We start from the raw sequence: 16,080 nt of genomic DNA on the forward strand, positions 1-16,080 counted from the left end.
GATCTAAAAGGCTAAACTGACCCTAGATCAGAAAACCTACTCTGAGATGCTTTGTGGATATGGCCCATACCCAAGTGGGTGTTGGTGCTTAATACACTATACAGGATCAGTTGTGTAGATGCTCTCAGTATAGTGAGGGCGAATCCCAACTCCCACTGAAGTCAAATTTTCATTGACATCAATGCATGTCAGAAGTTAGGATTGGCCTGTATCTGACCGAGTCTGTAATACCTACATGTTTCAAGCAGACCACCATAGTCCCTGTCTGTGCCCAAGAAAGCGAAGGTAACATGCTTAAATGACTACCGCCCCGTAGCACTCACGTCGGTAGCCATGAAGTGTTTTGAAAGGCTAGTCATGGCTCACATCAACACCATTATCCCAGACACCCTAGACCCACTACAATTCACATACCACCCCAACAGATCCACAGATGACGCAATCTCAATCGCACTCCACACTGCCCTTTCCCACCTGGACAAAAGGAACACCTATGTGAGAATGCTATTCAATGACTACAGCTCAGCGTTCAACACCATAGTACCCTCAAAGCTCATCAATAAGCTAAGGACCCTGGAACTGAACACCTCCCTCTGCAACCTGATCCTGGACTTCCTGACGGGCTGCCCCCAGGTGGTTAGGGTAGGCAACAACACGTTTGCCACGCTGATCCTCAACACTGGGCCCCTCAGGGGTGCGTGCTTAGTCCCCTCCTGTACTCCCTGTTCACCCACGACTGTGTGGCCAAGCACGACTCCAACACCATCATTAGGTTTTCTGTCGACACAACAGTGTCTGATCACCGACAATGATGAGACGGCCTATAGGGAGAAGGTCACAGGAAAAGGAGGGCCGAACAGGCCCCCATTAACATCGACTGGGCTGTAGTGAAGCGGGTCGAGAATTTCAAGTTCCTTGGTGTCCACATCACTAACAAACTATCATGATCCAAACACACCAAGACAGTTGTGAAAAAGGCACAACAAAGCCTTTTCCCCCTCAGGAGCTTGAAAAGATTTGGCATGGGTCCCCAGATCTTCAAAACGTTCTACAGCTGCACCATCGAGAGCATCCTGACCGGTTGCTTCACCGCCTGGTATGGCAACTGCTCGGCATCCGACCATAAGGTGCTACAGAGAGTAGTGCGTACAGCCCAGTACATCACTGGGGCCAAGCTTCCTGCCATCCAGGACCTCTATAGGCTGTGTCAGAGGAAGGCCCAAAAAATAGTCAAAGACTCAAGTCACCCAAGTCATAGACTGTTCTCTCTGCTACCACACTGCAAGAGGTACAAGAGCGCCAAGTCATGCCCCTAGGCCGTAAGACTGCTGAACAATTAATCAAATGACCCCCCCCATTTGTTTTGTACAATACTGCTACTCGCTGTTTATTATCTATGCGTAGTCACTTTACCTCTACCTATATGTACAAATGACCTCGACTAACCTGTACCACCACACATTGAATGGATATGGCCTTCGTTATTGAAAATGTTATTGTGTTCGTTCTTATTTTTTCTTTAGCTTATTTAGTACATATTTTCTTAAATCTATTTCTTGAACTGCATTGTTGGTTAAGGGCTTGTAAAGTAAGCATTTCACGGTCAGGTCTACACCTGTGACAAATACAAATGGATTTGATTTGGTTTACATGCACAAAGTACAGTACATGAACAAGATTGCCTACAGTATGAGAGTGTATACGACGATAACAGTCTCCCATAGACTGCTATCTCCCCACTCTCACACCTCCGCCATCTGTTATTACAGGGCAGAGCTGGTCTAATGGTAGTGTTCCTCCACCAGACCATTATCAACTTTATTATCTGCATTATAGCCTTCTGTGTAAAGAAAAAGCCAGGAAGCTCCAGCGTTTCTTTGTTTTTTTTACCTAATCAACCGCCATTTTATTTGTTGTCGTTCCATTCTCGTGTTATCTCGCCACAGTTGGAGCTAGGTCAAGTCTGTCCCTATCCTCGGTCAAGGCCGCTACCTCTCTGCCAATAATGACCGCACGCACACACACACACACACAAACAATGTTCCATGACATCACCCCTCTGTGTTTACTCCCTCCACCCAAAGTGTTCTGATCCATCACCTAAATGTTTCCTATTGGTTGAGAGAGAGAGGATGACTGACGGCTTGGCTCAAACATCGAACTATGACTACCCTGGCTGTCATATCGGAGTGAACCAAGCAGTGCCTGTCGAAGAACAGTCATTTTGTCCCAACCTTTTTAGTTACTGTAGCACGGTGTACATTTTGCTCTGCCCGGAGTACCCCTGAACGACCCCCAAGTACCCGCAGGAGAAACACTGTTTTGGACTGTTGGACTTTCCGTATTTCCACTTGCACCATTTTAAAAGTGTTTACTTCAAATATGTGTGATTATGTTGTGTATTCTGTCATGCGTCAATGCTCTAGGAGTGTCTGCTATATGAATTCATATTAATGCAGAAGTGTAATGATCAACTCAGGGCCCACTAAGAATAGTGAAGGGTTACCGAGACACATTTGAAATGTTCAGGCCCAAAGGTGAAACGCTGCTCTCTCCATTAGACTGCACTAAAAATCACACGCACATACACAGGTGTAGCCTATGTTCTCAAATCACGCAGGGTGTTGTTTTAAGGGTGTGGGGTTTCCACTTCACAACGTTTTGCTCGAATTTGTACGGGTCAAGATTCGTTTATATCTCAAAGGGGGATGTCGTGTCTAAGTTGACGCTGTAGTCATCTTGCAGATGCTTCTTGACTGGAGAGACTGGTCGGGCATACTGTGTGACAAGGGAGTATTCTGGCGGCTGCCTCTAACCTCTCTCTCTCTCTGTCTCTCTCTCCACCCCCCTTCTTCCTCTCTCTCCCTCTCAGGTTCATTGACTCCCATGTTCGTGAGGCTGCCTTGTGGAGGGGTAGGGGTAAGTCACTCCCTACTTATTCTCCCCTGTCTAAATAATGGTATGGCGTGTTATCCCACACACACACACACACACACACACACACACACACACACATACACACACACACACACACACACACACACACACACACACACACACACACACACACACACACACCACCCTGGAGCACCAGAGGCAACCAAAACTGTTGCTCTGCTTTCTGTCGAGTGGGTAATTGTGACCATATGTTTTCTATAAACAAGCTGTGTCCTGTAGAGTGGGTGGGAGGGCGCTGTCTGTGTGTTGAGGGGGACACTGGAGGGGGGGGGGGGGGGTTAAGGGGGAGGTTGGGGGGGCAATGCTATGTGTGTGTGTGTGTGTGCTGTTCCTTCAGTGTGAAGGTTGGGGGGGGGGGGGGGCAGGTAAGAACAAGGTCAGCTGGGTTAGTGTATGTGTGTGACCCTCTGTCTGTATGCTTGCATTTCGTTGTCTTCATGGGGTGTGTGTTCCCTTGCGTACTGTATGTGTGGAAGTGTGTATTGGAGCGTGTGAACTCAGATTGTGTGCTTGTTGCTCCCTAGATCAATATGTTGACAGAGGTCTGATTTTCAATCCCTCTCCCTCTCCCCCTTACCTATCTCTCTCTCCACGGAGGACGTCTAGCTGGGTCTGTTGTGCTGCCCGCTGCTGCCGGCGGGAAACAGAAGGGGCTCTGCTCTGTTTTATGGAAATGAGGCTAAATTGTTGTCTTCCTGTAGTCCCAGCACAGCGCCTCGGCTCATCAAATTACCCCTTCTGCCTGAGCAGAACTGCCACTCTTTCATTCCAACACGTTCCCTCACTCTCTTTGGTTCCCTAGTCCCTCGTTTTCCTCTCTCTCGTATCCCCCTATCGCTCGTACTGGCGCGCCTCTTTCGCCTCGTCTTACTCAGTCTCAGTCTTGCAAGTCGCTTTCGTCAGGGCTACTCTGCCCTTCCGACGTTGCACTTTCTTCTCCTTTAGGGGCTAGTGACATACTTTGGCGCTGTGTCCCTCCCTCCCTCGCGCAATCTTTTCTTTCACTTTTTTACACACTCCTCAGTTCATCCCAGGGTACATTGTCACATTTTGTCGTCTTCTTCCATTTTTTTTTAGCTTGATCACTCGATTACTTTATCATTCATTTCCTTGATCACTCACTCACTCACTCACTCACTCACTCACTCTGGTGCAGCCGTCACTCTTCATTCAACTCCCCCGTGCCCTCTCCCCCCAACCCTCCAGTCTTCTTTGCATCGTAAATGCACCGCAGACTCACAATTCGTGACAAAGTCCTTCTTGGCGTGACTTGAAAAGGCCCCCTGTGTTCCTTTTCTCTTCTAACTCTAGCCTTGAGCGTTCCTGCCGTTGAAAAGCCAAATGCAGCAGGCAGGGATCGCCAAAGTCGATCAGCGACCCCGAGGTTCACAGAAACCCTGCAGGACCCCCACAGACTCCCTCTCGCTCTATCCCTTCTCTACATTTACGTTGACATTGTAGTCATTCGGCGGACGCTCCTATCCAGAGCGACTCACAGTTAGTGCGTTCATCGTAAGATAGCTAGGTGAGACAACCACATATCACAGCCACCGTATGTACATTTTCATCAATGAAGTAGCAAGGTCAGAGCTAGTGGGGGAGGTGGGTGAGGCGGTAGTGTGAATGGGGGGTGCTGTGGGATTATTTTAGATACTGTTTGAAGAGGTAGGGTTTCCGACGTTTTCGGGAGATGGGCAGGGGACTCTGCTGTCCTAATTTCAGGGGGAAGCTGGTCCCACCATTGGGGTGCCAGGACAGAGGAGAGCTTGGAGGGCCAAGAGGGATAAGAGACCAGAGGTGGCAGAATGGGGCGCTCGGGTTGGGGTGTAGGGTTTGAACATAGCCTGAAGGTAGGGAGGGGCAGTTCTTCTTGCTGCTCCATAGGCAAGTGCCATGGGCTTGTCGTGGATGCGAGCTTCGACTGGAAGCCAGTCTCTCTTTCTCTCTCTCTTTCTATCCCCCCTATTTCTCTCCTCCTGTCTTTCCCTCTGCCAGCTGTTTTCTTCTCCTTAGGTTATTCCATCTCAGAATTCAACCTTAACCCGGGGGGGGTGAGAGAGAGAGAGAGAGCACAAGTTGGTTCCTTGATCCACAAGGAACCATGCAGTCAGTGTTACAACAAGGAGTTAAGAGTCCTATATGTATGCTGAGTGTGTGTATGTGTGCAACAATATGTAGTCTAGTGGTGTGTAGAGGAGTAAAGATGTGTGTAGAAGTACTGTGTGTGTGCGCTGTGATTGGGGCCACGGAGCAGGCGTGTGTCAGCATAATCAGCCCCGACTGATGAATGCCTGGCCTCTCTCTCTGACCACATGCACACCCACACCTCCACAACACCGGGACTAGCCAGCTCCCCCCACCCCATCCCACATCACTCTCCATGCCTTCCCCCCCCCCCCTTTAAAATATTTAATATTTCTCTCCATCTACAGTATATCCCTCATCTCTCCCAAACTTCTCCCATGGCTCAATATTGACACACGTCTGTGAATAAAAGCCATCTCACCTCTCTCCCGGACGTTAACATCACACCTCTACTAGCATGCTTTTGTGTTCCCCCATGGGATCCCACCAGAAGCATACTCAGACGGACAGACGTGTGAAGAGCAAATTAGTTCCCCCTACCCTTTAGCTTGACGTACAGGACGTGCATGTGTTTGTGTGTTTTTGTGTGTGTGTTTGTGCAACTGTGTGTATGTTTTGTGCATGTGTGTTTGTGTGTGTGTGTGTGTTTGTGTGTGCCAGCAGGCTATTCGTGCGTGCGCATATACAAGAAACTAAGCCTGGCTGTCCAAACTGAGTTTCTGTCTGTAAGGGGAGTCATTCACGTCAGTTGGATTGACCCATAACTCACTCTGAGAGTCTCTTTTCTGCTCAGCAATCAAGTCCCTTTTTCCCCCCCCGCTCTTCCTGTGCAAGCGTTGATACAATACAAGGGATTTGTAAAGACTCTGTGTGATTGTGAGTGTGGTTAGGGGTTTTTTGTATTGTAGCTTGTGTGCACATATCTTCTTCACTCTTTCTACCTCTGGAAATGTTGGGACTGGGATTACAAATGGCACCACAGCCATCCTGGTCCAACATTGTCTAATTGTATGCTTTACCCTGTTTACATTGTGAATTATACATGAACACGTATCTATTGCGCATTACATAAATGTGCATGTGTGTTCGTGTTCACAGGTGGACAGCGACACCATTTGGAACGAGGTCCACTCGTCCAGCGCGGCTCGTCTGGCTGTGGGCTCCGTTGTGGAGCTGGTCTTCAAAGTGGCGGCTGGAGAGCTCAAGGTTAGTCCCATGTCCCTCGTCATCGTGTGTCTGTCTAGCTGTCTGTCTGTCTGAATGCCTATATTACCAACGATAATGCCATCTCGCGTCAGACGCTGAATGCTAATGCTAGCCCATCTCAGGTGAATAGGTGGCAGAGTGGGAGCGTTGATCATTAGACCACATTAACGGCGTTAACGCTAGCCCCACTCAAGTGAGGTCTATTAATATGGCTCCGAAGAACATGGCTGATGTTTTACATTCTCCCAACTAATTGTGCAATTTTGTTTAAAAAAATGCATTTTGTGTAACTTATTTTTTTTTACTTATTGTGTACATAATGTTGCTGCTACCGTCTCTTATGACCGAAAAGAACTTCTGGACATTTTCCATTTTCCTTGCACCAGCAGAACAGAGATGCTACCTCTGGTATGACGAGGTGGGGGTGTGTGTCTTTTTGTCAATAACCGCTGGTGCGCGATGTCTAATATTAAAGAGGTCTCGAGGTATTGCTCGCCTGAGATAGTGTGGTCGACAACTTATCATAAGGTACTCTATCTACCAAGAGAGTTCTCATCTGTATAATTCGTTTACCACCACAAAGCGAAGATGGCACTAAGACCGCTCTCAACCAGCTGTATAAGGCCATAAGCAAAGAAGAAAATGCTCACCCAGAAGCGGCGCTCCTAGTGGCCGAGGACTTTAATGCAGGCAAACTTAAATCAGTTTTACCAAATTGTCGCTTCGAGACAAGCAACGCTGAAGCATGCACGAGAACACCAGCTGTTCTGGATGACTGTGTGATAAAGCTCTCGGTAGCCGATGTGAACAAAACCTTTAAACAGGTCAACATTCACAAAGCCGCTGGGCCAGACGGATTACCAGGACGTGTACTCAAAGCATGCGCGGACCAACTGTCAAGTGTCTTCACTGACATTTTCAACCTCTCCTTGGCCGAGTCTGCAATACCTACATGTTTCAAGCAGACCACCATAGTCCCTGTGCCCAAGGAAGCGAAGGTAACCTGCCTAAATTATTACCGCCTCGTGGCACTCACGTCGCTAGCCATGAAGTGCTTTGAAAGGCTGGTCTTGGCTCACATCAACAGCATCCTCCCGGACACCCTGGACCCACTCCAATTCGCATACCGCCCCAACAGATCCACAGATGACGCAATCTCAATTGCGCTCCACACCGCCCTTTTTCACCTGGACAAAAGTAACACCTATGTGAGAATGCTGTTTATCGACTACAGCTCAGTGTTCAACACCAAAGTGCACACAAAGCTCATCACTAAACTAAGGACTCTGGGACTGAACACCTCCCTCTGCAACTGGATCCTGGACTTCCTGACGGGCCGCCCCCAGGTAGTAAGGGTAGGCAACAATGCGTCTGCCATGCTGATCCTGAACACTGGGGGCCCTCAGGGGTGTGTACTTTGTCCCCTCCTGTATTCCCTGTTCACCCACGACTGTGTGGCCAAACACGACTCCAACACCATCATTACGTTTGCTGATGACAGTGGTAGGCCTGATCACCGACAACGATGAGACGGCCTATAGGGAGGAGGTCAGAGAACTGGCAGTGTGGTGCCAGGACAACAACCTCTCCCTCAAGGTGAGCAAAACAGGAAAAGACGGGCCGAACAGGCCCCCATTAACATCGACGGGGCTATAGTGGAGCAGGTCGAGAGTTTCAAGTTCCTTGCTGTCCACATCACCAACGAACTATCATGGTCCAAACATACCAAGACAGTCGGGAAGAGGGCACGGCAAAACCTTTTTACCCTTAGGACACTGAAAAGATTTGGCATGGGCCCCCAGATCCTCAATAGGTTCTACAGCTGCACCATCAAGAGCATCCGGACGGGTTGCATCACCGCTTGGCATGGCAACTGCTCGACATCTGACCGTAAGGCGCTACAGAGGGTAGTAGCGGCCCAGTACATCACTGGGGCCAAGCTTCCTGCCATCCAGGACCTATATAATAGGCGGTGTCAGAGGAAAGCCCATAAAATTGTCAGAAACTCCAGTCACCCAAGTTATAGACTGTTTTCTCTGTTCTCTGTTTTCTCTTGCCGCACGGCAAGCGGTACCGGAGTGCCAAGTCCAAAAGGCTCCTCAACAGCTTCCACCCCCAAGCCATTAGACTGCTGAACAATTCATAAAAATAGCCACCGGACAATTTACATTGACACCCCCCCCCCCCCCGCTACTCGCTGTTTGTTTGCTACCTATGCATAGTCACTTCGCCCCCACCTACATGTACAGATTACCTCAACTAACCTGTACCCCTGCATACTGACTCGGTACCGGTGCCCCCTGTATATAGCCTAGTTACTGTTATTCTTATTGTGTTACTTTTTATTATTACTTTTTATTTTAGCCTACTTGGTAAATATTTTCTTCTTCTTGAACTGCAGGGCTTGTAAGTAAGCATTTCACGGTAAAGTCTACACTTGTATTCTGGGCGTGTGGCAAATAAAGTTTGATTTGATTTGAATTAGGCACAGGGCTAGCTTAGCTTTATTAATTTAGGCTTGTTAGCCGTGCTCTCTCTTAACACCTCCAGACTCGGTAGGAATGCCCGCCGCCCCTCCCTACCGCAAAGCTCTCATTAGCACTTTCCAGACAGACACTCCTCCCCTGCTGCCCGCCTCCCTTCCTGTGTCTGTGGCCTCTCCTGGCAGCGCCCGACTGTCGTTTGAACTCCGCGGGGCGGCCTAGTGCGTGGGCATCGCTAATTGGCTAACGCTAATAGTCCCCGCTAACACCCCGGCTTTATTAGCCTGCCCACCTTAGCCACCTGCAGAGCTGGGTAAGGTAACGGAGACTTATGATAATCCCTCTCTCCGCCGTTGGCATAGGATGCTAAATTGCTAACGCTCGCAGAGGGTTTCAGCTAGGACTTAGGGCTTCAACTAGCATGTTCACTCTCTTTTTTGTTCCAGTGGAATTGGAAGCGTTGGTTTGGGGAGGCAGTTAGTGCATACCGTAAAATGGATGTGATCTATTGTTATTTGAAGGTTGTTGTTTGGAGTGTATCTGTTGATGAGTATGTAAGCCATTTACTGAACAGCACTGGTTGTTGTTACTGAGATTTATTCACTTGTTTTATTCGTTCATGAACTCGTTTGTTCATCCATTTATCTCGATTGATTTATCGAGGGCATGGCTCTCTTTCTAAGAATAAGGACCTGAAATGATTCATGAAAAAATGCCTGCACTCTACATATGGGTTAGAGATCACAGGAAGTGACCTCCTTGCCCCTTAACCCCATCTTAGCACACACACACACGTAACCCCAGAGAGGCAAACCAGACTCTAACATCACCTGCCACCCCCTCGTGCCTGTTCAAGTGAGCCTTGCATCTGCATCATCAATGTTTCTAAAATAGAACTCAATGGAATTCCATTAATCTCTTTAAATCACACACACTCGCTCTCTCTCGCACACACAGCTCTTTGAAAGCGGTCCCTATCGTCAGAGGGAATCTGAGTTCCTTCTGTCCCTCTGCTAGAATAATATCCTCTGCGGCCAGGCGAGGTGGAGAGTAATCCACAGCAGCTGCCTCAACATCATTAGACTGGACTACAGGGACACAGGTCACCTCACCATGTACACATACCACAGTCAGTCAGGGCCCCAAAAACACTGGGCGTCCCTACCAGTCCCCATATGTCCCCACATTACACCAGGACTGTAAACAGTCGGCGCGGGAGCAGCGGGAGTCCCCCAGGTCCCTACATTAACACAACATCCACGCCTCGCACTGCTGCTCTCAGCTGTCAGCCATACCTTTGTGTGTGTGTGTGTGTGCGTGCGTGTTTCAAGATTTATTAGTCGTAAGTACAGGATACACATGGTATAACACTGTCCAACGAAATGCTTACTTGCAGGTTCCTTCTCGACAATGCAACAACAATAAGAAATAATACAAGATAAAGTAAATGGCTCAGTAGAATAGAATAAACATTTTCGCGTGTGTGTGTCATCGGCAGTGTCTGACCCTCCTCCCTGTCAATGGCAAAACAATTAACTGTGAGCCACAAGGGGATTTAGGGTCATAGAGGCAGAGAACTGAATACTGCATGGAGAAACTGGAATGTGTGTGTGTGTGTGTGTGTGTGTGTTTGTGTGTGTGTGTGTGTGTGTGTGTGTGTGTGTGTGTGTGTGTGTGTGTGTGTGTGTGTGTGTGTGTGTGTGTGTGTGTGTGTGTGTGTGTGTGTGTGTGTGTGTGTGTGTAAGTAGGTATTTTCGTGTGTGTTTATGGGGTTATGTGTTTATCTGTGCTATTACAGTACGAGTGTCTGTTAGTCTGTGACTGATCAAGGCCTTATGGGTAACATGGCTCCCTCTTCTCTGATTGGCAGAACGGCTTTGCCGTAGTCCGGCCCCCTGGACACCACGCAGAGGAGAGCACACCTATGTAAGTCCCACGTCATTTATGTTTCTTTCTTCTCATTGGATCAGATCTTATTGTTATGGAAACAGTATGAGATTTCGAGCAAAATCAAATTATCAGAACCCTAATCACAATACCTGTTGGACTCTCTCTCTCTCTCATCACTCCATCACATAGGGGATTCTGTTACTTCAACTCCGTGGCCATCGCAGCTAAACTTCTGCAGCAGAGGCTCAGTGTCAGTAAGATCCTGATTGTGGATTGGGTGAGTTCACCTTGGACTTCCTGTGCTTTCACACAGAATGAGGTGGGGCTCAGTCATTAGAGCATGGCGCTTGCAAGGGGGTAGTGGGTTCGTTTCCCGCTGATGCCACCCATGCGTAAAATGTATGCACGCATGTCTTTAAAGTCGCTCTGCATACAATTGTCTGCTAAATGACATATATTATTATATAAAATAATGTGACCTGTCTTTGCCAGCAGCATACCACCCTGCATACCATTCATTGCTGGCTTGCTTCTGAAGCTAAGCAGGGTTGGTCCTGATCAGTCCCTGGATGGGAGACCAGATGCTGCTGGAAGTGGTGTTGGAGGGCCAGTAGGAGGCACTCTTTCATCTGGTCTAAAAAATATCCTAATGCCCCAGGGCAGTGATTGGGGAGACTGCCCTGTGTAGGGTGCCGTCTTTCGGATGGGACGTTAAACGGGTGTCCTGACTCTCTGAGGTCATTAAAGATCCCATGGCACTTATTGTAAGAGTAGTGGTGTTAACCGCGGTGTCCTGGCTAAAATTCCCAATCTGGCCCTCAAACCATCACGGTCACCTAATAATCCTCAGTTTACAATTGGCTCATTCATCCCCCTCCTCTCCCTTGTAACTATTCCCCAGGTCGTTGCTGTGAATGAGAATGTGTTCTCAGTCAACTTACCTGGTAAAATAACGGATAAATAAAATTTAAAAAGAAATCTTTATTAACATTTGTTAATGTTCTGCGTAGGGCATGTCATGACATGACATGAAAAATGTGTATTTTTCCCTATATAGACACACCCTATGTGTTAATAAAAATAACTATGTATAGGCTACTGAGCTTATCTGATGCTTTAAGCACACTGTGATGCATTAATTAAGACACACAAATGACTCAAGAGGGAGCCAGAGATCAAGATAGCCTAACTGGAAGAGAGAAAAAAAAATCTGACCCTCCTCCTCCTCCGCCTTCACAGATTCTGCCATTAAGCTCCTGAAGTTGCCGGGTAATGGGCTACATCAGGGTCGGCAACCTTTTCCATTTGTAGTGCCAATTTATCTTACCATTTCTACCACCAGTTATGATTTTCATATGCACATTTTCATGGAACAGTTTCATTTAATTTATAATAAAGTCTTCGTATTGCAAAATCATGATGTGCTAAATCAAAATTCAAAAAATAACTTCTATAGCCATTTCAAACTATGTCAAAATTGCCTGCATAAAGCCCCCAAAAGAAACATTGCAGCCTGCAGGTAGAAAATATCCTGATAAAAATAAATATCCTATAAATTACATTGGCTACACATGGCCTGTCTGCATGGAACTTGAAACGTTGTATCAACTTGGTCTGGCCTGAAGCTGGTGCTAGCGAACTTGCAACATTGTATAAAATATTTTGGGCCAGTGACCTCCGGACAGACAGATCTTTAGGTAATTTGTGCAAGGGATAAGAAGTAATCAGGTAGGCCTATTTAATTACGTTTCCACCGGATCAGAGCACTACATTTTTCCCCCTTTCACACACCAAGTGGTTATATTTATAAAAAATATTTAAAAAGTTAACCTTTATTTAACTAGGCAAGTCAGTTAAGATCACATTCTTATTTACAATGACGGCCTACCAGAAGGCAAAAGGCCTCCTGCGGGGACGGGCTGGGAATAAAAAATAATATAGGACAAAACACACATCACGACAAGAGAGACACCACAACACTACATAAAGAGAGACCTAAGACGACAAAATAGCATGGCAGCAACACATGAAAACACAGCATGGTAACAACACAACATGACAACAACATGGTAGCAACACAACATGGTAGCAGCATTAAACATGGTACAAACAGTATTGGGCACAGACAACAGCACAAAGGGCAAGAAGGTAGAGACAACAATACATTACGCGAAGCAGCCACAACTGTCAGTAAGAGTGTCCAATATTGAGTCTTTGAATGAAGAGATGGAGACAAAACGGTCCAGTTTTAATGTTTTTTGCAGCTTGTTCCAGTCGCTAGCTGCAGCGAACTGAAAAGAGGAGCGACCCAGGGATGTGTGTGCTTTGGGGACCTTGAATATACACTACATGACGAAAAGTATGTGGACACCTGCTCGTCGAACACCTCATTCCAAAATCATGGGTTGGTCCCCCCTTTGCTGCTATAACAGCATCTACTCTTCTGGGAAGGCTTTCCACTAGATGTTGGAACATTACTGCGGGGACTTGCTTCCATTCAGCCACAAGAACATTTGTGAGGTCGGACACTGATGTTGGGCGATTAGGCCTGGCTCGCAGTCGGCATTCCAATTCATCCCAAAGGTGTTTGATGGAAGAACACAAATGTCTAGAATGTCAGTGTATGCTGTAGCGTTAAGATTTCCCTTCACTGGAACTAAGGGACCTAGCCCGAACCATGAAAAACAGCCCCAGACCATTATTCCTCCTCCACCAAACTTTACAGATGGCACTATGCATTGGGGCAGATAGCATTCTCCTGACACCTGCCAAACACAGATTTGTCCGTCGGACTGCCAGATAGTGAAGCATGATTAATCACTCCAGAGAACATGTTTCCACTGCTCCAGAGTTCAATGGTAGCGAGCTTTACACCACTCCAGCCGACGCTTGGCATTGCGCATGGTGATCTTAGACTTGTGTGCGGCTGCTCGGTCTTGGAAACCCCTTTCATGAAGCTCCCGACGAACAGTTGCTTCCAGAGGCAATTTGGAACTCGGTAGTGAGTGTTACAACCAGGGACTGACGATTTTTTTTACACGCTTCAGCACTCAGCGGTCCCGTTCTGTGGGGTTGTGTGGCCTACCACTTCGCAGCTGAGCCTTTTCCACGTCACAATAACAACACTTACAGTTGAACGTGGCAGCTCTGGCAGGGCAGAAATTTTCCAAACTGACTTGTTAGAAAGGTGGCATCCTATGACGGTGCCACGTTGAAAGTCACTGAGCTCTTCAGTAAGGCTATTCTACTGCCAATGTTGGTCTATGGAGATTGCATGACTGTGCTCGATTTTATGCACCTGTCAGCAACAGGTGTGGCTGAAATAGCCGAATACACTCATTTGAATGGGTGTCCACATACTTATGTATATACAGTATAGTGTATATATATGTGCTACCGCTCAAGTAAAACAATCTTGGTCCACCAACAGCCTAACATCCAAACAATCGACCAGTCGACTAAATGGGGTCAGCCCTAGTTCTGCGAGTCTAATATAATGCTTTTACAGACCAAGTTATTCAGTGGCAACATACAGTACCTGTCTGTATAACATGATATGAGACATATGTCTGGCGTTAGAATCTGGGAAATTGATGCCATAATAATCTTGGTACCAGATCTTGCAAGAGCGCTGGACACTGTGCGTCATGTCATTTATCAGTACGACACACATTTGTGTCAAAAAGCGCTGCTTATAAAGACTGTCAAGCTAGGGTATGTACAGTTGAAGTCGGAAGTTTACATACACTTAGGTTGAAGTCATTGAAACTCATTTTTCAACCACTCCGCAAATTTCTTGTTAACAAACTATAGTTTTGGCAAGATGGTTAGAATATCTACTTTGTGCATGACAAAAGTCATTTTTCCAACAATTGTTTGCAGACAGATAATTTCACTTATAATTCACTGTATCACAATTCCAGTGGGTCAGAAGTTTACATACACTAAGTTGACTGCCTTTAAACAGCTTGGAAAATTCCAGAAAATGATGTCATGGCTTTAGAATCTTCTGATAGGCTAATTGACATAATTTGAGTAAATTGGAGGTGTACCTGTGGATGTATTTCAAGGCCTTCCTTCAAACTCAGTGCCTCTTTGCTTGACATCATGGGAAAATCAAAAGAAATCAGACAAAATTGTAGACCTCCACAAGTCTGGTTCTTCCTTGGGAGCAATTTCTAAATGCCTGAATGTACCACGTTCATCTGTTCAAACAATAGTACGCAAGTATAAACACCATGGACCACACAGCCGTCATACCGCTCAGGAAGGATACGCGTTCTGTCTCCTAGAGATGAATGTACTTTGGTGCTAAAAGTGCAAATCAATCCCAGAACAACAGCAAAGGACCTTGTGAAGATGCTGGAGGAAGCAGGTACAAAAGTATCTATATCCACAGTAAAACGAGTCCTATATCGACATAACCTGGCCTTTCAGCTCAGCAAGGAAGAAGCCACTGCTCCAAAACCGCCATAAATAAGCCAGACAACGGTTTGCAATTGCACATGGGGACAAAGATCGTACTTTTTGGAGAAATGTCCTCTGGTCTGACGAAACAAAAACAGAACCATTTGGCCATAATGACCATCGTTATGTTTGGAGGAAAAAGGGGGAGGCTTGCAAGCCGAAGAACACCATCCCAACCGTGAAGCACGGGGGTGGCAGCATCATGTTGTGGGGGTGCTTTGCTGCAGGAGGGACTGGTGCACTTCACAAAATAGATGGCATCATGAGGACGGACAATTATGTGGATATATTGAAGCAACATCTCAAGACATCAGTCAGGAAGTTAAAGCTTGGTCGCAAATGGGTATTCCAAATGGACAATGACCCCAAGCATACTTCCAAAGTTGTGGCAAAATGGCTTAAGGACAACAAAGTCAAGGTATTGGAGTGGCCATCACAAAGCCCTGACCTCAATCCTATTGAACATTTTTGGGCAGAACTGAAAAAGTGTGTGCGAGAAAGGAGGCCTACATACCTGACTCAGTTACACTAGCTCTGTCAGGGGGAATGGCCAAAATTCACCCAACTTATTGTGGGAAGCTTGTGGAAGGCTACACGAAACATTTGACCCAAGTTCAACAATTTAAAGGCAATGCTACCAAATACTAATGTATATGTAAACTTCCAACTTCAACTGTTGGTCAGAAACTGAAAGAGGAGCGTATTTTTACATTTTAAAGGCCTTTCGAATTAGAAAATGTCTCTATAGAAACTTCTAAAGCAGTTCCATCAAGAAATAGGCACTTAGTTTAAAAATAACCTTCTTTAAAAGTTCGATATAGAAGCTTAAGTCACTTTTTTATGTTTGACTATGTAGGAAGGTCTACTGAAATGAAATGGAAAGTAATAGATATTGTCACGCAGCAATAGGATTTGTAAAACAGACTTAATCCAATTGTACTCTTAAAACAACCCTCTGAACTAGTCACAAAGGTTGTAGGATGTTAGATAG

The 16,080-nt window shown here is 46.5% G+C and overlaps 1 protein-coding gene across 6 annotated transcripts in view; it reads left to right on the forward strand.

Moving 5' to 3' along the window:
- hdac4 (histone deacetylase 4) overlaps positions 1 to 16,080 on the forward strand; it is a 244,528-nt gene that overhangs the window by 188,786 nt on the left and 39,662 nt on the right. For all 6 annotated transcript variants that reach the window (XM_071340306.1, XM_071340304.1, XM_071340303.1 and 3 more), the window contains 4 exons: positions 2,873 to 2,919; positions 6,142 to 6,249; positions 10,603 to 10,658; positions 10,812 to 10,899. In XM_071340306.1, the coding sequence (XP_071196407.1) occupies positions 2,873 to 2,919; positions 6,142 to 6,249; positions 10,603 to 10,658; positions 10,812 to 10,899 (299 nt within the window). The remainder of the gene's footprint in view (positions 1 to 2,872; positions 2,920 to 6,141; positions 6,250 to 10,602; positions 10,659 to 10,811; positions 10,900 to 16,080) is intronic.

The sequence above is a fragment of the Salvelinus alpinus genome, chromosome 14 (assembly GCF_045679555.1).
Source record: "Salvelinus alpinus chromosome 14, SLU_Salpinus.1, whole genome shotgun sequence".
Lineage (NCBI taxonomy): Eukaryota > Metazoa > Chordata > Actinopteri > Salmoniformes > Salmonidae > Salvelinus > Salvelinus alpinus.